Raw genomic sequence first — 26,871 nt, forward strand, 5'->3', positions numbered from 1 at the left:
TGGGAGGAGACAACAATAAAGGTAGAAATCAAAGACTGGAGAACAAACTAGTGGGAGAAATTAACATTGGAAAGAAACTGGTGCAAATCTCCTGAGAAGACCTAAGGTATTGAGAACGGGTGAAGGAAAGTTAAAGAAAAAGAGTATTAAACGAGTTCACATCACATGTTTTTATTATCTTCAAAAATTAGTATGTGAAGTCATCACCTAAAAGAAAGGTGGGTTTTAGTTTAGTCAAACTTAAGAATAGTGTAAATGTTTTGGAAATGCCATTGTGGCAGACTTGACTTTGAGTCAGTGGAAGTAAAGTGCTGTTAAGCAGCAAAAGGTACTCATTTTTTAAAAATTTTATTTAGTAGGAGAGAACCAAGATGGCGGCGTAGGTAGACACACTGCGCCTCCTCGCACAACCAGAACTGACAGAGAATCGAACAGCAAGGGGGACCAACACCAAGAAAATAGAAAATAAACATTCATCCAGACTGGTAGGAGGGGCGGAGACGGGCACCGGGGTGGAGAGGACTCGCGTGGCTGTGGAGGGACTGAGACTGGCGGAGTGTGGGACAAATGGCGCAGGCAGTCCGAGCACTAGCAGACCCTGCGGCCCCACATTTGCACAGATAAACCCAGAGGGCCGGACTCAGAGTGGCAGAGATCGGGACAGGCAGAGCAGCGGGTAGCACCCCGTGGCCCCACATTCGTGCACAGATAAACCGGGACGAACGGCGGGGATCGAAGCAGATCGCGTAACCCAGGGCTCCAGCACGGGAGAAATAAAGCCTCAAACCTCTGATTGAAAACGCCCGTGGGGGTTGGGGCAGCAGCAGGAGAGACTCCCAGCCTCACAGGAGAGGTTGTTGGAGAGACCCACAGGGGCCTAGAGTGTGCACAGGCACGCCCACTCGGGAACCAGCACCAGAGTGGCCCAGTTTGATTGTGGGTAGCGGAGTGAAAGATTGAAATCCGGAGGAGAGTGAGGCGGGCGCCATTGCTCCCTCTCGGCCCCTCCCCCTCGTACAGCGTCACAGCGCAGCAACCAGCGTTACCCCACCCCTGGGAACACCTAAGGCTCCGCCCCTTAAAGTAACAGACATGCCAAGACAAAAAAAAAAAAAAATGGCCCAAATGACAGAACACTTCAAAGCTCCAGAAAAAATACAACTAAGCGAGGAAGGGATAGCCAACCTATCCGATGCACAGTTCAAAGCACTGGTTATCAATATGCTCACAGACTTGGTTGAATCTATTCGAAAAACAGATGAAAAAATGAAGCCTATGCTAAGAGAAACAAAGGAAAATGTACAGGGAACCAATAGTGATGCGAAGGAAACTGGGACTCAAATCAATGGTGTGGACCAGAAGGAAGAAACAAACATCCAACCAGAAAAGAATGAAGAAACAAGAACTTGGAAAAATGAGGAGAGGCTTAGGAACCTCCCGGACGCCTTGAAACGTTCCAACATCCGAATTATAGGGGTGCCAGAAGGAGAAGAGGAAGAACAAAAAATTGAAAACTTATTTGAACAAATAATGAAGGAGAACTTCCCTAATCTGGCAAAGGAAATAGACTTCCAGGAAGTCCAGGAAGCTCAGAGAGTCCCAAAGAAGCTGGACCCAAGGAGGAACACGCCAAGGCACATCATAATTACATTACCCAAGATTGAACGCAAGGATCTACATCCAAGATTACTGTATCCAGCAAAGCTATCACTTAGAATGGAAGGGAAGATAAAGTGCTTTTCAGATAAGGTCAAGTTAAAGAAGTTCATCATCACCAAGCCCTTATTATATGAAATGTTAAAGGGAGTTACCTAAGAAAAAGAAGATCAAAAATAGGAACAGTAAAAATGACAGCAAACTCACAGTTATTAACGGCCACACATAAAACAAAAACGAGAGCAAACTAGGCAAACAACTAGAACATGAGGGTTGTCATTAAGGGAGTGGGAGGGGGTGAGGGGGGGAAGGTACAGAGAATAAGTAGCATAGATGATAGGTGGAAAATAGACAGGGGGAGGGTAAAAATAGTGTAGGAAATGTAGAAGCCAAAGAACTTATAAGTATGACCTATGGACATGAACTATAGGGGGGGAATGTGGGAGGGAGGGGGGTGGGCAGGATGGAGTGGAGTGGGGGGGGGAATGGGACAACTGTAATAGCATAATCAATAAATATATTTAAAAAAAAAAAAGAAAGTGCAAAAAAAAAAATTTTATTTAGTAGATTGGCCAAGAGATCAAGAACTCAATTCAGAAGAATTAGGCTAGAATCCTTGCTCTGCAATTTACTATTTATGGGTAGATATTTTTAATCCCTCTAAAACAGTGTCTTCAGCTACATCATGGACAACAGCAATATTTGCCTCACAAGGGCCAATAAGTCTTGTTGACTTGACTTTTACTTTTTCCTGAAAAGTACTTACCAACCAATAGATGAAAAGACATAGAGTTCCTACCTTCATAGAGCTCTCAGTTAGGAAAGGTGAATATATGGTGATTCAGGAGGCTTAAATTATAATTCTATAAGTGGAACTTAATCAACAAAACAAACAAATGAGCAAAATATAACTAGAGACATTGAAATTAAGAACAAATTGACGGTAACCAGAGGGGAGGGGGAGGGAGATAACAGGGGAAAGAAGGGAAAGGGTAGTCAAGGAACATGTATAAAGGATCCATGGACAAAGCCAAAGGCGGGTAGAATGGAGGATGGGAGGTGGGGGTGGGTGGGAGTGGTGGGGGGAAAATGGACACAACTATATTCAAACAACAAATTTTTTAAATAAAAAATAATAAATAAGTCTTTAAAAATAAATAAATAAAAATAGAAATAAATAAAAAAGACAATTCTAGTTCTATAACAAATGAGTGGATTTTATCCTCTGTCCAACTTCTCTGTGCTAAATTCCTCATCTCAAAAAGGCAGAGTGCAAAGGGCTTCCCTCTTAGACAGGCAGGAATGAGAATGTCAGAATCTCTAAAACAACCCAGGAATACATTATTTATAGGGATTGAGGCTGGGAATTTTAACTACCCCCAAATCTATGTTATGACTGATGAGGAAATTCAACAAAGAAAATGTGTGAAATGCTGGCTTTATCCTTACTTTTTCTTATATTATTGCCTTTTCCTCATTTTGTCTTGGTCATCTTTGACCAGCATGCTTCACTTATTTAATTAATTCTTTAGAAAATATGTAGCGAACATCTGTTTTATGCCATTATAACATTATACTCCAGTGAAGGAAACCTGCCTATAATAAATGGACTCATAAAATTATAATACTGGATTGGGCAGTAATAAGTGCTTAAGAAGATAATCTTTTTTTCTGCCTGTATTTTTAAACTATATTTGTATTGTTCTTCCAAGTACACTTGTTTCCATTTTCCCTCAACCATTCCCCCCATCCCAGCCATCCCCACTTCTCACCCTTGATCCTACCCCACTTGGGCTTTGTCCATGTGTCCTTCATACATGTTCCTGACAACCTTTTCCCCTCCCCCCTCCACTATCTCCTCTCACCTCCCCTCTGGTTACTGTCAGTTTGTTCTTAATTTCAATGTCTCTGGTTATATCTTGCTCACTTATTTGTTTTGTTGATTAGGTTCCACTTATAAATTAGATCATATGGTATTTGCACATTATTAAAATAATATATTTTGGATGATTTTCTGAACTGTGAACCTTAGGATTGCAACAGTTGTTAGGAAGAGAGTCCATGCTTTTGATGTTTGCAACTGTGGAACAGATAAACCAGGAATAAACAGATTGTGTTTATGACAAAGAAACTGGGCATGTTCAGAGAAAGGAGTTTGGGATTACATTTTTACTATAGACACATCCTTTGCATTTAGATCACGCCCAAGATCATTGTGACTCTTGTCCACTCTATCTCAACAGGGACCGTGGTTGGAACCCAGCTCAGTTAGCCATGGTCCAAGAAGAGTCACCAATACCACATACACAACCAGCCACATCTTCCCAAGGAACTCCCAGGGCCTTGGAAGTGCCTCTGTGGAGCAGAGGAGGGAGAATAAGGGGAAAAAATAGTATGTGACTTTGTCTACCTCAGGCCATAAATAAAACAACCATCTTCATTTAAGAGTCTGGTACTAGCAATCAGAAAAGGAAAATCAGAATAAGTAGTTTTTCCAGTTTGAATTCTTCTGGTCAGTTCAAAGACCACAGTGCATATTCTACTTTCAAAATATATTTAGAATCCATCCACTTCTCTCTACATCCATTGCTGAAATCGTAGCCAAAAATCTGATGTACTCACTTCAGTGTACAATTATGTATTTACATGTATTTTTTTTAAAAGACTATGTTCCCAGCAAGAACACATGTCCTATTAAATGGGAAAAATGTCCCCTTACTCACTGTTTATCTATTCAGGGCCTAGCAAAATATCCAGCACCAACTATATCCTGAAGAAATATTTGTTGACTATTGAATGAAGAGAATCACTATGTGAATCAAAACAGATGCTTCACATGGAATGCTTAGTCCAGCATCTGCTGCAAGGTTATTTTTCTGTAGTCCAGTTTTTTTTCTCCCTCAGCCCTGCTTCATGCCGGCAGAGTGGGAACAGAGAAAGTCAGCAGTTAAGCAGTCATTAGGCTGGGCTGGTGGGCCAAGGTACTAAGGTATTATAGTAGAAGAGAAGGCTGCACTGAAGGCTGTGCTTATAAGGAGGCACATTCCACCAATGGCAAATTTGCCCCCCTACATAGTGTAATGTAATACTTTCTGACACTTCAATATTACATCAAAGAGTAAAAATCATCATTCTATTTATATTTTTTTCTTACAAAGGTACGGTGTGGAAATAAAGGATAATCAATGAGAACAAGCGGAAGTTATTAACAACAGCTTGCAAGGGATCCACCCACCATCACTTGCATGCAGCAGAGATTCAAGGGCAGGCAGGAGAGTGCAGAAGCTGTATAGTAGAAAAAAGGGTATACCCCAGGGGCGCTCCGAGGAAGGCAGGGGCTAGAAGTGGGGCATCTTGCATGTTTGCTTAGAGGGCGTATTGGACTTTCTCCGATAGACCCTGAGTGGCATACAAAGGAGGAAGGGAGCTACCAGTTACTGCACAAGTTTTAATTGTTCTGGGCAGATTGCTGGAGAGGTTTTAGCTTGTAGTTTGACTACAGAAGATGTTTTCTCCAGAGATTCTGGGCCAAAGTTCTTTAGTCTTTCAATGGAATTATTTGGGAGTCCCTTGGAAGGAGAGGGAAAAGTAGAAAAAATAATAAAGCCAAGAAAAATCGAGGAAATATAAAAAATTTATTCTTAATTGACCATAAGATGAGTTTTCTTTAGGTTTTGTATTGTTGTCAAAATGGGTAAGTAGGATGAGATTTACCATTGGAAATGTTTTAACTTTATTTTACCTTTGAAGCTTAGATACATGGTTAGGAAAGTCCAGCTTCAGATGGAAGAAAACACATGAGTCATGGCATAATATGTTTAGGCATAATAAGGATTTAGTTTAGAGCCAAGGCAGATGAAAGGATTTTACACAAAACATATTTGAACTGAGTTAATGACACTACATAATAATGGTACATTTCCCTTGCAAGATGAGCTATTTAGAGGATATTTTGGGGGAAAAGAATCACTTATACTTAAATTTTTTCCTATGAATAATGCAATAATAAAATCACTGAATTCTGCCACATATTGAATTTTCTTACTGAATATTCTTTGCCATCACTATGTACATCCTAATGCTCTCCAAGAAAAAAAGATTCAGTCCCTACTATTTCACCTTGTTAGCTGTTCAATGGATTTTTATTGTACTGGAGGATATTTGCTTCCAAGTAGAGGTGTTAAACTAAAGTTATTTTGCATACCTCTTCTGTCCCTTCTCTAGCATCAGCACTTGCTATCAGTTCTGGTTATTTTTCTGCTTTTGTTTGCATGTGCCATTTATATTAAAATAGAAATTGGAGAATAGATTCCTTTGTCTCTTAGACAAAGAAAGGGTCTAATAAATGCTTATTAAAATTGTTTTTATATTAATATTATACTTATTTTTAAAAAGATAAAGATGAAACAGCTACATTTCTTTTGCCAGACATGGTGCTAAAGGCCTGGTGTTTAGGACCATGAACAGCTACACCCTGTGTTTGCCTCACCATGCTTTTATAATCAAGTCAGCTAATTTGTGCATACTTAGAGAAAATCTTGAAACATTCCACCTGATGGAATGCTTGTCAATTTCTACAAAGAATTCAAATAAATATTGCAAAGCAAAATAATGCATATTTGCGAACCCTTAAAAGTTTAAATGTACCATATTTATTTTCAAATGAAGCTTCATTCCAACTTTTAACATCTTCGCTTCCTGAATATTCACTTTTGCATTAGAACCCACCAGTACAGAAATTGATAACAGTGATCCATAAGCTTCTTGTTGAAAATTTAAATTTTTTAATAATATATGAAGAGGGTGAGACTTACTGAAAGCCTGCCTGCTTGAGTTTTCAGGCATATATGTTCCAGGTTCAGAACATGTTTCAAAGTGCTTTTTGAGGAATTTTTATAGAGTGTCTATTTTATGAAAAAGTGGTAATTTTCTTAGAAATCTTTGCTATTGACCTTTCTCTTGCCTGTAGAATCCTCTACTTACTAACTCCCTATGAAAAAGTTTGCTGAATGGAATTTACAGGCTTCAAAATTAATTTAAAACTGAAAATGCACACTAGTTAGGTGAAAACTATTTATCTGATAGATTTTTAGATGTGCAGTTTTCATTTTCCACTCATTGATGGCGTTTGATACATATACTCTCATCTCCATGGCAACAGTGCCCCCCAAACTTTCCCAGGAACTGAGATTTGTTTTGCCTCCCTGTAGGAACAACTCTGCTAAGGGTAATAGTAATCTTCCAACCAGTCAGAAATGAGTTGTTTGCTTCTTAAAAAGCAGAAATGCATCCTGGGCTGGACCCAAGCCTAGTGTCTTTCTTTGGAGATGTTAACCAATTAATTTGCAAAACTATTAGATAGAAATTATTATATTCCTTGTCTCACAACTGTACTGACAGATTTCGGTTGTGTGTTAGTGTGTTTATAGTTACCATTTTGCCTTGTCACTTGTAACCTTCAGATGGTAAAATATTTAAGAAAACTATTTACAGATGATTATGTTTAGAAATCAATAGTATTATCTTATTTGAGGGCACACAATTTTGTTTTTTTACCCAACAGAGAATAAAAACTATTGAAGCTTTTTCTTTCATCTACTGAATTTGAATTAAACATGTAAATATACTAAACAGAATTGTAATGCAGTGGTTTGATATCATAGTAACTCTGAACTACATTTTTTCCCTTTGAATTTTATCACATCGTTATGCTTGAGAACAGTTAATTCATTCATTAAAATTTTATTTAAAACATTAAAATTATCACCTGCCTTTCAATGCTTTAATTATGTTTAGGGTTGACTTTTCCTACATATTAATAAAATTCTTAAAGGTGAAAATTTTTTGTTTAGGTTAGTCATGTCTTTTGGGGATATGGTTATTGACTTATATTAATGCTTAATAGTTTCCAAATGGTGAAGTTCTAGACCCCGTGGAAACGGGCGAATAGATAGGTAGGAAGATGATTGGCTGCACGGTTCTTTGCGTTATCCTCACAGGCCAAATCACTTCTGTGCGAAGGTGGCTCAGTTCTCAATTAATTGTTCCTTACTCTGATTGTTCTGAAATGTCAGGCAGCCCATAGACATTGCTATAAAATATTTCATGCTATCTTTGAGTGATCAGGTACCAGTTTTTTAAAATGATCTCCTGTTAATAGCTCAATGGAAGTATGTACATTGCTATTGTTATTAGACAGTATTATTATTAGATATTAATGCAAGTAATTGTCTTTATTTTGTATTTAAAAATTCAACATTGGAAAGGGTAAAGTAAGTGAGGAAAAACATCCCTAATTTGCTTGTGACACTTATCAAGATTACTATTGTGTTGAACAAACTCTGTTCCTACTATTCATATACACATATGCTTGAGAAGCCTGAGTTTGGAAATTATCCATAAAGTATGGGCACACTGATGAATAGAAAAACGTACAGTCCACTGGGGTATATTTAGTGAGCTGGAGGGAATATTTACCTTCTAAACATAAATTAGCATTTAATATTAATACCTTTCTTATGCTTTCCACTTCTTAATACCTTCAAATGGTACTGTCGTGTAAACACCTTCTTCCGAAAAGAATGGTAAATATACTTTAAGAAAAATGACACTGTGTGGGACATGTGGTTATAGGCAACAGATTATTGACACAATTTTGTTTTAAGTGAACTTCATGATAAAGACTTCACACTGTGCTAAGACTCTTTTAAACAAAATGTACAGTGTGGTCTCTCAAAATCACTACACAGACTTTCTTTGGAAAAGTATCACTTACGCTCTTTGCTCAAGACAAATATGTTTGACTGATATTAAGTCAAAAAATATATAATCAGAAGATTCTTCTTTTTTACACTCTTCTATAATGAAAAACTGCACTGCTTTTTTTTTCATCCACCAATATCTGTGCCTATGTTTTTATTAAATGTCCATGATACAGTGTAAATAGAATTTTGGGAGATTCTATTGTGCCAAATATTTTTAATACATAATTTATATGAAATAATTTCTTAATTTTAAATGAGCTTTACTGTAATTATAACTAATACTTTTAAACCTATCTGGGAATGTTTACTTTGTTCCTACTTTTGAAAGTATTTGGTATACTTATCAGACAGAGTATTACTGCAATTTTACAGAAAATAAGAAACATGTCCCATTGATATTGCTTACATACACATTTAGAAGAAACTATAAGGTACTAATTACAGATAAGGTGGTGAGCAATTATGTAGCTTAGAAGGAAAGAGAAATATTCTTTGGACATCAAGAAGTAATATGAGTTGTGAAAGAAAGGATGTTTATACTGAGAAATCTGTCAAAAACAAATATAAATAAATTACCAACTAATTAATTAGATACTTAATTTTAAAATTATTCTGAAAATGAATGTTTTTCTACACAAAAAATAAAAAAGAGAAAACAGTAACCAACCCAAATTATCTGAATAATTTAAACATTCCTGAGAAATATAAAAAATAAACCATAAAATATTTATATGTGTTATGAAATATTTATTTTAACATACTATAAAATATACCTTAGGCAAAGTGAAAATAAACAGCAAAGATATGTGGCATAATACTCTGAAAAGTTAAATATGATATTGAGATAGAGCTTGAACAAAACATGAATAACATAACATGGAAAAGAAAACATAAATATAAAAGAACAGACACATAGTATATGTGTATATTCAATATTTGCCAAAGGAAAGAATGAATGAGTAAATGGATTTGGGAAGTTAATAACCTAATAAGAAACCCTGAAAGTTTTTATTATGCAGTAATTCAGTCATTCATTCATTCAATTAATATTCATTGGATATTTATTGTCTTTTCAAGGTATTTATAGTCTAACCCAGGAAAATAAGAAAAATGAAATAAAATATAATTCTAAGTCAAAGCAAAATATGGGTAGTGTTTCTGAGTTGAAAATACATCTATTTGTTTGTTCCACAAATATATTTCGGTACTTCGCTTATAAAGCCCATATTATATCCTATATTCAAAGGCCTTGGGATAAAAGGAGGAGGAAGCCAGTCTCTACTCTCATGGGATTTAAGTTTTAACTAGACAGAGGTAAGAAAAGGATTACAATTATAGTGTAATATGATACTTTTGTGTTGGGGGCACACATAAATTATTCTGTCCATTCCTACACAGAAGAAGGGACTGCTTTTCCCGAATTTCAAAACGGCCATCAAGACACAAGTTGAAGGGTAATGAAATGGGGAAAAATATTCCATGTAAAGATTATGAGATTTATTGAAGACATGACAATGTGAATAATTCAGGAAAATTATAACTACAATAAAATCCACCTTCAGAAAATTGAGAAATGAATTATGTTTATGGCAAATATAATAAAAGAAGAATCTCTATCAATACTTTTCTATAGAGAATGCTAGAAGCTTTCAAGAAAAATATGTACCAATAAAAGAACAAATGTTAGGCTGTTCTCAGTCTTTTTAGCAATATTAAACATTAACAAAAATGTGTAAGACTTAACAGAGCTCTGAAAGAAGGCCAAGAGACAATATGTCTTCATTTAGCCAAGTTTACTTTATATAGAAATGCAGCAAAATTATTTTCAAATCTGCAGATAGAAGCATATTACATTCATATGATGTTCATTTTATATAATCATTAAAATTATGAATTCATTAATTTTAATGCCAGATGAAATGCTCATAATAGTGCACTAGATGGATATTGATGTAGTAATTATAGCTTATAAATACATTGTATTGATTTTTTAAATTTAATCATTCTAATACCCCCATGGGGTAGATAATATTTTTCTCATTTATAGATGAGGAAATTGAGGCACAAAGAAGTAATACGCCCAAGTGAACTGATGGTAATGGGATTGAGGCAGTCTGATTCCCCCTCCAGAGTCTGGGCCATCAATTACAAGGCTATGATGCAGATTATGCAAGGAACACACATGCATTAATTAAAGCTTTAGCAATGATTGACTTGGGTATGTGCATAGGTTCCAAGTTTAAACTGATGTTCTCTTTTATATATCTTGTATATTTTGTAATTCACAATAAACATACTTTTTTATGAAGAAGAACAAATTTATTTTAAGAACCATTCAGGACATAAAATAAGATTAAACAATGAATAATTCCATATTCTTTATGGTTTTTGAAGCAATTTTATATTATCTAGTTTGTCCTTATAATTGGGATACATTATATTATAATTTGTTATCCAAACTATGACTTTTTAAATTGTACAATCAGATGTTATTAGTATTTATACTAAGAAAGCAATTTTAAACTTGAAATATCCAAGTAAACCAAGATATATATTCACTCTACTTAAAACATCTCTGAGTTTAAGAGTGTTCAGATATTTTTATTCCACTTTAAAACTGAAAAAGTACTGAAGATACTTTATTAAATCACAATGAAAAATTGTGGTTCTGAAAATAGATGAAAAGAAATTAGAATATTTTGACTTAGTACATGGTTCTTGCAATTAAAACAAAACAAAGCAAAAACCCACTGATGACAACTTCCTCACTCAATAGGAAGTTTTGAATCACACAGTTTTAGGACTAAAAATCTAAAAATAATACACATTTTTATTTGATTTAAAATTTCATGCCACTGAAATTTTTGAAACTTCTTAACATTCTACTTAGAAACCTGGGTTTTACAAGAGAGAATACCCAATGTTTGTGATTATAGGAAATTATAAATTCACATATTATGAGCCAGAATCCCTCCATCCAAATAGTACTAGAAAAGCAACTAACAATGAATAAAACTAGCTATGTTTACATGGGTAAACATTTAGCTGAATTTTTTATATAAAAATATCATGGAGGATAATAGTAAGTTAAATGGACAGTATTTTGTATTAGTGATTTGGTAAGAAAGTTGAAAATCTATTGCTTAAGCTTGATAGTGTCATTAGGCAGGTGACAGAGGACAAATGATGGTTGCCAGTGTTTTGGCTGATAGAAATGTGTGTGAAAAATCTGTCTACTTAGTCATGGTGGGAGAAAAAAATCCAAGGAAGCAAATGCATCATAGATGTTAATTACAGACCAGGGACAGAAAAGTGTCCGTCACTGCAAAACATGATCTGCAGATGTCTTGTTTAGCCAACAGAGCGTTTTTGATGGGTTTGAATTTGAAGCACTTTAAGCAGGCCAGCAGGCATGCCAGCTTTTACATCCCTGGTGTCCTTCCTCACCCAAGCCCACAGCAGGCCCTCTCCTAGCTCTGGTGATGCCTTGCTGGGAACTTGAAAAAGCACCTGCTCTGGGAACATGCAACCCAAAGGCACACAGCTCTGTGAGCAGAACAGGGTCCAAATGTGGCCCCTACTTAGTATTCTGTCTTGTGATTCTGTGAGATTTTAAAACTGCATACTCTTGCTTAGAAATTCTCTTGGCTTATGGCTTTCCACTTCAACATTCACATTACCAAGTCTGGCCCTCAAATGCCTTTCATTACTGACCTAAATGTCTTTATGACATTATGGTAGTTACAGTCTAAGGTAAACAGTTAATTGGCCTGTAGGTAATTTACTTTGGAAAGAATACTGAATTAATATTTTTTCTCAGTGTATTATTTGACTTTTTTCTTTCTTGATCCAAATGTCAGAAATGCAGTTTTTAATGGTAAGAACAAAAGTAACTGGAATGAGACTATATGGCAAGAGATTGTTTTAGACATCACTAAAAACATTTATATTGAGTACCTAGTATAGTTGAATACATTCTTGAAAAAATATACTAGGTTTTGCACTTACACACAAGTATTAGAATGATATACCTATTATTCTTATTCCACTTTTGTGATTTTCTAATTAAATATCTTGAAAGGTTATAGGAAAACTAGGCAAATGAAAATATGATTTAAAAAGTAAATATAATGAAATATAAAGAAAGTAAAATGACCATAGTATTAAATTTGGAAAAGGTTATTCTGATGAGACCCTTGTTAGTATATTTAGAGTAAATATTACCTGCTATATTGAAGTAACTACATATATATGTGTGTGTGTATGTATATATATATTTACTTCAGATGACTTCAGGTTTAAGAGGGTGGGAAAAAGAACTACTACAATGTCTGACTTTTCATCTTTGGTTGCCTCCTTTTTTTTCTTTAGTGATGGCCATTGTTATATGATGGTGCAATGGTGAAGTGCATGCAAACCACCATCCAATCTACACACTTAGTGGCATCCTGTGCTTATATGTGTCCCCCAGAGGCATGTCTGTGCCTTTCCATAGGCTGTGTTCAGTGGGTATACAATGTCTGACCCCTGAGTGTATATGCCCTAATCTATCAGAGTGTATTAGTTAAATTAAATATATATTACATGGTATAAAGGTGGAATTATTGGAATAAGTTAAATAGATGAGATTGTAATGTAATCTCCTTTTCTCTGAATATTTTAAAAGCTGCAAAGGTATATTTTTCAAAGCTCCAATGGTAATTCTAGGTATGTTTTTGCCCTACTGGGACTTATGCAGAATACCAATTAATGCCTCTCTTAAACCTGCTTTTACTGATTAATTTACCCTGGATCCCCAGGTTTTGCCCTGTCTTTAAACTTTATTCATGTAATATAGCACATTATCTTTATAGTGAGAGAATGAAATAGATCCATTACAGTAAAAAGATATGCACTATTAATAAGTTTCTAGCCAGCTATCGAGGTGTCATCAAATGTGGTTTATCTTGGTGAATGAAGGTTTGAATGGAAAATTAAGCCCCACGCTGACTGTAGAAGTGCACTGGATCATTTTGTTCCTTAATGTCACCGTTCACTGGATACACTTCACAGAGCAGTGAATCATGCTTAAAACAGCAGCCTTTCTTCTAACGACAGCGGATAATGCAGCAGGGGTGAATAAGAAGGGCTAGCAGTCTTACCTTTTCTCTGGCAGTGCTCTTCTCCAGGTGCCTGATGGACAATTTACAAAGACAATATGCTCTTTTATAGATTGGAACTTGGGATCCAGCCAGTGGCCTGAACATGACAGAAAGTCAGAAGGGAAAGCCAGCCAACATCACAGACTCCTTATCTAATCGGTCTTTGGTTGTCACCACCATTCTAGTGAGTACTTGTTTTTCCATTCTTCTTCGATCAAATATAGATAAACATGGGGCATATAAAAAACAACATTATAACTGAAACAGTAATGGACAGAATGTAATGTATTTTACAGTTATTCAGCAATTACTATATAACGAATGAGTCAATGTTAATTTAGTCACAGTTTTCTTATTCTTCAATGATGTACATTATGTTAATGTTCGGGCTGTTTAGGCTGATTAATAATATAGCTTCATATATTACTGGAAATCTTTACATTTCTCCAAAATTACTGTTGAAGAATTGCCAATGTTAAGATGTAAAAATATATGGACATGCAATTGTATAGATATAGTTGTGTTAGAAACTGCATGAAAACTTTGCTTCTGATTTCATTTCCTGCAAATACCTTCCAGAGGGCATGTCATCTATTTTTTAGGCTTTTTCTACAAAAATTTAAATCTTGTTTTCAATTTAATCATTTTTATTATGAAGAATCACTTTTACTTTTCCAACCTCCCTAATGTAATGAAGTGATAAGTGTTTTTTAAGCTGTCAATATTTTTACCACCAACAGAATTAAATTAGTACTGATAACCTAGATATTTTTCCTCTCTTGTAATGATAAAGCTTTGTTAGGTCACATAATAATGTTTACTTATGCCTAGTATGCCATTTACAAATGGGAATTTTAATTTTAGGATAAGCAAGGAGCTCTTATAATACTTAAAAGGTAATTTTACCTACAGAATAAGCTTGTCAATGGTAGTTATTACATCTCTCTAGATAATCAATAAGAACATAGATTAATGTCCAGAACAAACAGCCACATACTTTTGGCATTTATATAATTTCTTTGATTTATGGTGGGTAATCAAGCTAGGAGGAATTTATAATCTTGTCCTTTTAGTAACAACAAGGGATGCCAGATCCCTAGACATGTCTAAATAAAATAGTTTGGGTTAAATACTCTTGATAATGAAACAAAGCTGCTAATCATGAAATGTCTGTGATGGAAGTTAATGAGGTTTCTTGAAATCACTTTCTTGCCAAGAACCTCAGTGAATACTTTCTCCTTATGTATCATATCCAAACATCCTATGTTCTTTCACTTAATTTTTTTTATTTCCCTCTCTTTACAAAGGTAGCTCTCAGACCCACCAATCCATCAGCCCTATTCTTCAGTTGCAATGTTCTTACAGGGTGATAGTGCATCCTTTTCCTGCCAGTATGCCCTGGATCTCATCACTCCCTGCTAAAACTATTGCAGTAACCATGTAGCTGTCCCTTCTGCCAACAGCATTCTCCTGTAGCACCGCACTCCACTGTCCACCTAAGAGTCTAATTCTGTCATTTTCCTGCTTTATTGTTTACAAATCTTTAGTGTATTCACACTAAACCGTAAAAAGGCCCCAGCACTTTGCCCCTGGTGTTCAAAGCCTTAGACAGTCTTGTCTTCTCCTGCCTTCCTATCCTCATTCCCCATTACTCCCTTCCAGGATCCTGTTTTAATTGGACTGGTATACCAGTTGGCCTACCACCATGATTGGGTTAGTTCTCCTTTCATCTATAGTATGTTTCTCTCTATTTCTAAGATATTGTAGTATTTATCAGTGCTATTTTAAATTATTTCATGTCCTCAATATTTTTCCTAGACATCACTGACTATTCCTTGTAAGAAGAGGGTATGGCTATGTCTCTTGTTTTTACATTGTATATGCTTCTACAATGCTTATAAACAGCTCTGTTCAGGGGACAGCTGTGGCCTATAGCAGTCAACTCCGCACTCTTTTCTCTGTTCTCTTCAATCTAGCCAAACCTTCATATGCATCATTTATTTTATGACTAAATATTTGCTCATGTCTTTATGTTTCCCCATGAAAATCCTATATCTTCTTCCAGACCAATCTCAAATGACACCTACTCTGTGAAACTGTCCGATCGCTCCATTAACCTGTGTGTATGTGTGTGGGGGATGGGTGTGTGATAATACACTTTATGTATCATAGTACTGTCTCATGACACTTACCATGTACCTTTTTTTAATTTTAGAAAATATCTCTGTCCATTTGACATGAATCTGTACAAGGTCAATGATCAAATTTTACACTTTTAAAAAAAAATAATAATGTCACAGGAAAGTGCCTTGGGCACAGTCAGCACTCGATAAATATTTGTCAAATTGAATTAAATAAATTACATTTAATTAAATGGAAAATTAGAGGAACTGAGCAACTTCCAAATGACTATATTTAAATATTTTTCAAGTGCTTAGGTTATTGAAAACTTCTTGTCCAAACAAAGCAGGTGATTAAGAGTACACATAATTTTTCAATCTTGCTTAATTACTCAGGGTTGTTTTATAAGAACTATCCGGACTTTTTCTCAACAGTAATCAATTTTGTATCTAAAATAAACAAGTTCTATTTAATATTAGCTTCTTATCAGAGCCAGGCATGAAACTTTTAAAAAGTTTCTCCAAAACTTACTCAATACTTTTTGAAACAGTATTTCTGGGCTTTGGACCTTGGACATCTTTATATTTTTTAAGTTCCATGAAATATTCTGATCTATAGCAGTGATTGAGAACTGTTCAGCTCATTACTCTGTATAAGCAACATACAAAAGAAAAGGTACTTTATTTGTTTTCATATCACTTAGTTAATTTTTTTTCTGAATACTCTGACCACAAAGTAACCTCAATCCAGAAGAGAACAGATTTGAAGAGATCATTTACCTTATTTATGTAAGTGTTATGCTTAATGTAACTTATTGGTATTTAATTGATATTATAATGAAGTTATGATCATTTGATTTATGTTATGATTATTTTGTTCTTTTCTCTCTTGGAAGGTCTCAGGGGAGATTCTGGATGTGATGTAAATAATGACATGTCTACAAAGAGAAGTTTAGTTATGCTTTTTATGTAATATTTTTAAAATGTCTTTAAAAAATGAACTATTCTAGAATACAGCATTATCAGTGTGCCAATAATAATCAGCTTAATTTCTCATGAATTTATTCATGTGTTTATTTTTATTTATATTTATTTATTATTTTATTTAACAATATATGTTGAATGATCATGATATACTAGGCATTGTGCTAAAAGCCATATTTGATTGATGAATGAAATAGACATGGTCTTTTTTCTGATGGAGCTTAGAAAGTGGCAAGGATTGTGGAAAGATTTACACATGCACACACACCCCTGTAATTAGGTTAAAATAGAAAGAAAATGGAGAGATGCCTTTTATAGGATGATGCTAACTTATATTGGGGTCATGAGTGGAAGGAAAAATTAGTTTAGTCCTTACTGTGGAAGAATAGACAGCTGAGACTTGAAGACTGAGAAGGAATTAGCAAGGTAAAGAAAGAGTAAAGGAGTATTCTTGGCAGAGAGAACAGCATATATAAGGTCTCTAAAGTAGGAAATATCTTGGAAGACTTTCAAAATTGAAAGAACACCATGTCTGGGACTAGTGCTTTGACCTGCTTCATCAAATTTAATTTTGTGAGTATGGACTATAACAACAACAGCAAAAAAGAGCAGACATTCTTTTGCATGCCTACTATCTGCTAGACATTGTTCAAAGCACTATTCATGGTTTACTAATTTAATTATCATAATAACCTTTTGAGGTAGGTACCATTATTAATACTATTTTACAGGTGAGAAAACTGATGTCCAGAATGCCCATGTAAAGTACTTATGGTCACACAGCAAGAAGATAGAGTAGTGAGTTTCAACCAATCTGTATAGCCAACTTGAGCACCGATACTCTAAGATGAAAGTTCTGGTGGCCCACCATGGAAAAATTGAGCAACTATAATTTATGACCAAAGTATCATCTTGATTGGGAATTATCCACCTACAGCAATGTTTCTCATTCATAAATCTCACATATGTTAAAGCACTGTAATGATGACACTGTGTGTTCTCAAATATATAAACATACCCATCTTCAAAGGCAAGGTTTTGGCTACTCTTGTGTCAATGTCTTGGGCCTCTTATTTCTCTTCTCTCCCAATTTTACACTGAGTTTTCTTTCAGCCTCTTCATGATCTCAGATTTTTTAAAAAATATTTTATTTATTTATTTTTAGAGAGAGGGAAAGGGAGCAAGAGAGGGAGAGAAACATCAATGTGTGGTTGCCTCTCACGCGTCCCCTAATGGGGACCTGGCTGGCAAACCAGGCATCTGCCCTGACTGTGAATCAAACCATCAACCCTTTAGTTTGAAGGCCTGTGCTCAATCCACTAAGCCACACCAACCAGGGCTAATGTCAGATTTTTATGGGCACTCTAAATAGTATTGGGCATTATGTCATCCCCTTCAACAACAACCTATACCCAATGTAGTGTCTGGGTGATATAGAGTCATAGAAATCTATGGAATGATTTCATTTTAGAATGCCCTAAATAATTTTTAAATGCTTATATGTTTTAGTTTTGAATTAAGATTTATGATATCATACAATTTGGAAATATTTGTAACTTCACCTGCAGGGTAGACCTAAACCTCAGGTCGACATATGCCCTTTAATATTCCTTATATTGCAAGTTCAATTGTTAAAAATCCCTTGCTTCTTGTGTTTATTGCTATTTAACAGAACTAAAGATATCAACCTTAGAAACATGTTTTCATTTATGATGATTTCATGTACTGCATAGGGATTTTTCAGTCCATATTGCCAAAAGAATAACGAAAATACTAATTCTGAGTGAGATATAGACAGCCTTTGAGGAACGATGTGTGCTGCGTGTTCAGTTTCTAATCTTATCCTGTAGTCCTTAGAATGAGTCCACTAGCCTGAGGCATTGTCTGGTGACTGAATACTTACTGAAATTCATGCAGGGAATGCCTGTTTTCCCTCTGTGTTCTTGGTTTTCAATAGATTTTTCAGACTTGTCTAACTATGTTGAGTGCCTCTCACTTTGCTGCTGCTTTTGTAATAATTGTTTTTTGTCCACCTGAAGATTACATGCACTTAAATGTCACTATACATATTTTTTTCTGCTGACAACTAGTAGCACTTTAGTGTGCAAATTACTATAAATTTGTTTACTTTTTTTTAGAAAAATCGCTTACTCTGTAGGAGATTCTCACTCCTCGGTTACTCAACGAATTTAACAAATGTGCTTACATAGGTAACTTAGTCTTATTTTGTATTTTCCTAGCACTGCCTGGCAGGCTATGCATTTCAGTAGTAAGTTTACTTGCTTCGGCTTGCAAGGTTTATTGTCGGTAGCCCACAGCTACAGGAGGCTTGACTGAGAGCAAACTCACAAGGACAATGGAAAGAATCACAGGACAAAAATCAGAAGTGACCAAATCATTTCCTAAATGGTTCAGCAGCCTCTTCCACAATATCAACAAAAGCAGATTTCTAGGGCTTCAAATCAGCCATTGCAATAAGTTTCCCTCTGATTCTTCTCTTTCCATTGTCACAAAAGGACTGAGAAGCACTGAGTTCTCCTTAGAAAGCTGTTAGCATTTGGGCTTGGAAACGACACTGCAGCTTCACAAAGAAAAACGATTTTCTTTCTTAGCAACCCCTACAACATTTCTGAGTACTTGTATGTATAAGTACTACTTAAATGTTAACATGTGAGACAAGAGCATCTCACTCAAAATCAGTCTCCTCATTCCCCCTTCCTGCAACAAGCTCGTTCAAAGACCATCAGGCCTTTCGCACCATAGTTTTCTCCCCTTTCTGGGATTATGCTGGCACTACATTCGTCCCTGTCATTCTTGCTCTAATTGCCCATAAAGTATAATGTATTTTATTTCTAATGACTTCTCATGTTTTCTTAGACATCCAAATTAGCTAGGTAAACGTAAAACTATTGGTGTTAACACCACTAAGAAAAAAGTTGTATGTTTTAATATGAAATTAGGCACACTTTTTAAAATCCCAGGGTCTCGATTTTTAAAGGCTTTATACGTGCCAAGAACCTTATTTTTCATCACATAATCACATGCACACACACTCACCCACCACTTCCTTCATCCTTCTTTATTAAGTCTAATTACAACATGGAACCATAATAAACATTAAGTGTTTTCATTTTGTCACTATATTCTTTATTATTGCCGATATTGTCAATACTATAATTTTGATAAAATTATCTTGTCATGAGCAATATATTAAGTTTGGTGTAGAAGAATGAATAGAGAAATGTAAAATTTTGGCTCAACTTAAGCACAGTGAACTACATAGAAATTTAATTTTGTTCACCTGTCCCATTTTTAAAGCTGTTATCAGACTAGTACCATGTAAAATTATACAATCTAAATTTCAGCTATGATCTTAATCTGAGATTCATATGTAAATTGGGAATTGATTATAGACAATTAACTGCCTGTCTGTCCAGTAGCAAATTCAATCTACATCTAACCTCCTTCAATTCAGGCCTTACCACATCTGTTTCAAATGTATTTGAAGCTATTTCCTGTATTTTCACACTCTGTTTATGATTCTAGTACTTTTCTATTCAATGAACCCAGAAGCTTGTTTTTTTAGACACCTCAATCTCTTTCACCTCATATTCTCAATTCAGACACCAAAATGAAAAAATAAAGGATTATTCTAAGAGAGTTTTAAAAACTGAGTCAAGGAACATGTTGAACAGGTGAGATAAGATTTATTCATGGGCTCTACTGAATGGGAAATTTATGGAGTCTAATTTGAAGGGCATTGTACCTATTGGAAAGAGGAAAGAGATGGCAACCTTGAGAAATCAGGTATGAGATTTCTTGGAGATGAATTAGATGTGGGGCAAACACAATTGAGAAATGTGAATGATGACTTTCAGAGTAGAAGCCTAGGAGGCAAGAATGTTCATCACCACAGAACAGGATAGGGATGTTGGGAAGGGAGATAACAGGCCCTGTTAGTTATGTTGAATGGAGATGTTGGCAGTCACTTTCATACGGTCAGATCTTGATTATTCATGTAAGGGGATAATAAATTAGATTCAGCAGTGAAATGCAGTTTGGAGATTAGCTAATAGGTGCAGTTTCCTTTCCCATCAAACCTTTTACTGGAAGACAGTGAAATGACACATTTGATTGATTTGAGCTTCATTATTTTTCCCCATCTTTCCTCATTCACTTGTGAATTAAGCTAATGAAATATTTAATAGCCAAAATACAAATTCCAGAAGCAAGAGAGTAACAATCAAGATCTCCAATCTGAGCTGATAATTCAGTCAATGGGGACATGTAATAGCATACCAGTTTTTAATAAAATAGGAATTTTTACAACACAATGAAAAATAATCAGTGAGCCAAATCTTCCTTTAAACCCATATTGCTCTGATATCAGAACTTTCCTAAAATGCTGGTGAACAGAACAACTAGCAAAGCTCTAGCCTTTGTTTTTGAAAGTTAATATTTACATATTATATAGGATTCCCTACAATTTCAGGTGACAAAATGTTACATTTCAGGGAGAAAGAAGATTTTCTCAGTTTCTAAAGTCCCAGCAGATTTTCTATAAATACAAAGTAAAAACAAAATCTCTTCTTGGAATGATAATTATGGACAATAAAGACTTAGATTTTTAAAAATATTTTGTAAATTCTATAAAATTATTCTTCTGAAAGGAGTTAAACACAATTTGCAACAGCTAAGAATGTGGTGATTGTGCCTGAAGTATGTGGTAAAGGGTTTGCGTGTATGTGTGTGAATCAGTCATTAAAAGGAATTTCTTTGTTTCATGGGCTTGCAACATAAAATAAAAGAAAGGGAAAAAAAGAAGAAACATTGTAGATTGCTTCTAAATGCACTTGATTTTTTAAAAATAAATGGTAAATAATACATATGGCTTATTAAGACAACTGTAATTGAAAAACAATAAAGTAATTTTAAAAATTAAAAAAAAAGTTAAAACCCTGCTCTCCAGGCCTGCTGTAGTATTTTGTTGTTGCTTAAAAGGCAAGGCTCACGTTACGATAGTTATTCATTTTCTATCCAGAAAGTTTAAGTGAAAGTGCCTTTTTAATAATGTCTTGAGATATCGAAATGAGGTTGGTTGTTGTTCAAACAAGAGAACAATGTATGAGCCCATGTGGAGCTTCTTTCACTAATTGTTTCTAACAAACCAGTCATCCTTAGAATTGCCTTTTCCTGAAGACATTAAGTTGTTCTGATGGTAGCTGCTAGGTTTTTTCAGTCTTTCTTCCTGGGATTCTCACTCCCAATTGTGATAACCTGGAGTGCACCATAGGCTTCTGACAGGAATGCTAATTCAGGATGGCAGAATTCAGAGTTTAAGAGCCGGTAAATAGAAGGAAGCTGAAAGACAAGGACTCAGAAACTAATGGCAGGACCTTTCTTAGCTCTACAGCAGTAAAGCACAAATGGCGGATGCTGCAGATGGAGTAATAACAATCAGCTGCGTTATTCTTATTTCTGCTTATCTGTCCTGATCGCTCTTGTTGGTCATTTCTTGTGACTATGAATTGAATTGAAGGGTTTTTCTTTTCACCTGTCTAGTTATGTTTCTGTGTATTGCCCAGCAGCATTTAGAGTAGTAGGAATCATTAACATGTGATAGAATACTAGTATTTAGAATTATTAACTAATTCATTTAAATAATCCCTTTTCATTTTTAAGATCAAAGTGTACTATATACATTTACGAAGTTTTCATAATTTAGCTAAGAAAAAGAAAACAAGGCCATTTTAGAATGACTAAAATGTAGTTTAGACCAGAGGTGGTATCTATTAATAGAAGTGAAATTACAAGCTTAAAATTATCTACAGGCCTTGGATAGTATAAGAATATGTAAAACCAAATAGTCAGTAATACTTACAAATGTTAAGGACACTGTGTTCATGTTACGTCTCATCAGGTTTTTAAAAATTACCATTTAAATTAATACAAACACACACCTTATAAATGAATCACATAGTATAACGTAACAGTATTTATTTCTGAAATTTTTGAAAGAATTTAAAAACACAACTAAATTAGCACTTAAGTATATATTCTTCACAATATTGATAAATACAGAATTCCTTTTTAAATTATCTTTTAAAAATAAAAATTCACATTTTTGTATGCATTAACCCAAAGCTCTCTAATGATAAATAAAGCTCTGAAAGTCTCTATTATTTCTTACCATCATAATAAATATTTCCATGAAATATTCTTAAATAATCAAAAATAAGTTTATATCTGAAGCAATTTGGGCTAAACATAAGAACAACCAGAAGGAAAAAAATGCACACTGTTTAAAGTTAGGACAGGAGATGTTAGTTCTTCATTCTGTCTGGAAGCTTTGACCATGGCTCAACTCCTCAAGTCGGCAGAGGGCCTGGCGCCCCCATGCCCACTGTCAGGCAGGAGAAAAGGGAGGGACCATTACTATAGATGCAGCCATTTATGATGTTCCCCAGTCAGTTCTAAAGGAAAACAGAGGCTGAAGGAACAAAATAGAGCATTTTCCTTCATTAAGAGCCTCGTTTTCTGTTTAAACGTGCATTCTGTTTCTTATCCTTAACCTACTGTTTCAGTAATGGTGCTCCATTTTATTAATTCTGGTATTAGTTTTATAGTTCAAATAATTAGAACTGTCTGAAAATCTATAATCAAAGTACTTTACTAGATGTCCATAATGGGGATTAATCTCATTAAGATTATAAGGTATTCCCTCTCTAACTTTCTAATAAAATGTGCATTGAAGATTCAGAGGAAAAAATGCAAAAACAGTGAAAACAGAATATTATAAAGTTAAAAGGAGACCATATAGCATAATTCCTTTAGCATGCCCACCAAATAGAGCTTAGGGGACCACTTGCTGATCATCTTCTAATGCAACATTTGTGGGCCTTCATTATAAATTCACACAATGTTTTCATGTTATAAAAAATGAAAATACTTTGTTTTTGAATGCTTTCTTTATCTTAAGTCATATGAAATTATATCTCTTTTTAAAAGGTATATAATTAATTGTCTTTGGTTGTTTAAATATTTAATCATGCATCTTTTATGTAGCTATAATTTTATCTCTTCCTTTACTAATTTTAATTGCTTATATCTGTCTTATTTTTATTTGCATTTGGTGAGAGATTCATTCTCTGAGCCTATTTTCTTTTTTTAATATTATTTTCTTTTCTCATTATTAACTATAAAAGTAAATTTATTCACAAAAGACTTTATTTCTAGTTTTTCAGCAATTATATATTTCAAGAAGGGGCACTAAATATTATTGAATGCATCAGTCATAAATAGAGATTTTCATTAATTTTCTAGTTGTACTTACTCTTCTGATGAATGTATTATTCAACTTCTGAATAGTAAAAATACCTGTATTTCAGAGATAAGCTAATATTGGTTATGGATGAAAAATTGTTCAATGGGCTACTGTGTTTTTTGTTTGCTCTATTGTTTTTAGGTATATTTGATGGAGGCTGTTCTTTAGTAACAGTATTTAACCATTTTGTTAGCTTTTTATGTCAGTGTTATGCTAACTGTATTTAAAAAGAGGGGAACTGGTTTCACAGCATTTATTATTCCCTAAAGCAGTCTTCGTATCATGGATTTATTTGTTTTATATTAGGTTAAAAATTAAAAATCCACGGTATTTAGAATTTATCTGGAAGATTTCTTTAATAACTATTATAATTTATTTTATGGTTATTGACCTATTCATTTTATTACTTCTGTTTGAGTCCATTTTGTATTTTGCATTGCTACATATCAAGGTATTCTAACATATTAACACAGATTTTCACATAAATTCATCATATGAAAATTACAATCTCTGTCTATTGAGTCCCTTTCCAATGTAAAATTTGTGCTTTTAAATTTTTTCTCACCCTGGCTAGTGTGGCTCAGTGGGTTCAGCATTGGCTTGCAAACCAAAAGGTCGCTGGTTCAGCTTGGGCCATGGCACATGCCTGGGTTGTGGGCCAGGTTCCAGGTTGGGAGCCTTTGAGAGGCAGCTGATTGATGTCTCTCTCTCACATCAGTGCTTCTCTCCATTTTCTCTTTCTCCTTTCCCCTCTCTATAAATAAATAAATAAATAAATAAATAAATAAATAAATAAATAAAATCTTTAAAAAATAAATAAATTTTGGCTCTTGTTTTAAAGGTCTGGTTAACTAAGAAATCTTACTGCATTATTGTTGCTTTTACTAAAAAACATATTTGTAATTTGCCTTTTTCTTTTTTCTTATTTTCTACTTATTTTTTCTATTTCCTTTTTATTATCCTCCTGCTTTTCTTGTATTTTTGGTTGCCTATGTTCTAACCTTTTATTATTTGTGCCTCATTTATTTATTTTTCAATTATTTAATGATAAATTCACATAAGACTAAGTTTTTCTTCAAAAAGTCCTTTGAAGACACTTTTTTTTTTAAATTTAAAAATACGGTATTACACCTTACTGGTTAGCAGAGTCCTCTGGTGGTAAGCAGAACCTCCATCTCCCAAATCCATAGTAGGCTTTGAAATTCATATAATAATCTTTAGGTGATACCCTTAAAAATGTTCTTTCTGAAAATCCTTTTTTTTAAATTTATACTTTTTTTAAAACTGTGTTGAGAGAAAATTAAACTTAACTTAGTTTTACTGTGTTTAGTGTTCATGGTCATTTTGAATGTTAACTTCACTATTCTTAAGCCCTTTACTTGACTGGTGCCAATCAGTACATTTTTCTTTTTTCTTTCCTTCTTTTTCTTTTTTAATGAAGAGTGTATGTTTTCCATGGACAACAGGGTAGTGATTACGGTGGGGAGGGGGAAGTGGTAGGAGGTGGAGGAAGAGGTAGGATGTAGAGGAAGGTGAAGGGGGGATACATGGTGACAGATGAAGACTTGACTTGGGGTGGTGAACACACAGTACAGTGTACAGATGATGTGGTGTGGATTGTGTGCCTGAAACCTGTACATTGTTTTAATGAGTGTCACCCAATAAATTTAATAAAAAGAAAAACAAAACAAACAAACAAAAAAACACACTATGGCAATAGTGGGACAGTGGTACCACCTTTATCTCAAGAAGAAAATAGAGTGAATTTGGGATCTACAGTTTTCCCTTCCAAGAATCCATTCTTTTTTTACAGACTTCATCACCTACAGCCAGCCTTTCTTCTCACTCTGCTTATACAACTATTCCCAAGAGCAGTCCGAAACATGCTTTATTGCTTTAGTAGAATGAAGCCCTTTTTGATGACATGTTCATGTTCTGGCCCCAATGTTTTCACAGCATTGCCTACAACCTACCACTTATCTTTTGCAGATGATTTTCTGCACATATCTGAATTCCATGCCCACAACTTTCAGCGAGACTCTGTTTCTGTTCCTTTTACTGTTTGGAGTTTTTATACATCTCTATAGCCTCAGAACTACTTTGGTAAGAAGTTAGGATAGGGGAAGTCAGTGTCTGCTTTCCACGAATCCTTCAGCTGTGTTTGGTTTAAGAGTAAGAATCTATTAGGTGAAGAAGGAATACAAGATATTTCAGACAGTGGGAAAAGTATGTTTGAAGGCACAGATATGTGAAAGACTTTAGAGTGTATGGATAGTTATAAGCAGTCTACTACTGATGGGGCACAGGGAGCGTGGCAGAGAAGTGATTGGAGACGGTGAGCAGGCAGGGACAGCAGAGGAGAAGGTCTTTGTAGTCTCGTGAAAGTACTTAGGTTATACCATTCACAATGGGAACATTTTGAAGGATATTCAGTGTATAAACAATATGATCAATTGGGATTTAAAAACCTTAGTATTAGCGATAGAATTGTATGTGGTTCATGAGACAGGATTTGGTGAGACCAGACACGAGAGTATTGCAAGAGTGAGATCTGAAAGGTCCAAACCATGGCCTTATCCAAAGGGTGTGGGGGATTCACAAAGTATATAGGGTGGAGAATGGGGGATATCTAGTAACAGTTTGAAAACTGGAGTTTTAGAAAAAATTAGAGGTTAGAAAGACTTGGTATTTTTTTTTAATATTTGGTAAACACGGCTGGGAAAAGAATTGATGTAAAAAACCAGAATTGGGATGATACAAGATGAATTTAATATAGAGCATATTCCATTTAATTTTTCTATGGTATATTTATCTGGTTGGCAGTCAGACATGTAATTTTACAGCTGGAGATGATATCTGAAGTTATCAAAATATATGGTGGT

General features: G+C 34.7%; 1 protein-coding gene across 4 annotated transcripts in view; it reads left to right on the top strand.

Moving 5' to 3' along the window:
* The window catches only part of GRIK2 (glutamate ionotropic receptor kainate type subunit 2), a 598,702-nt gene that overhangs the window by 379,006 nt on the left and 192,825 nt on the right, over window positions 1-26,871 (top strand). For all 4 annotated transcript variants that reach the window (XM_024551764.4, XM_053914034.2, XM_024551766.4 and 1 more), the window contains exon 9: window positions 13,632-13,745. In XM_024551764.4, coding sequence (XP_024407532.1) covers window positions 13,632-13,745 — 114 coding nt within the window. The remainder of the gene's footprint in view (window positions 1-13,631; window positions 13,746-26,871) is intronic.

Source organism: Desmodus rotundus, chromosome 11 (assembly GCF_022682495.2).
Source record: "Desmodus rotundus isolate HL8 chromosome 11, HLdesRot8A.1, whole genome shotgun sequence".
Taxonomy (NCBI): Eukaryota; Metazoa; Chordata; class Mammalia; order Chiroptera; family Phyllostomidae; genus Desmodus; species Desmodus rotundus.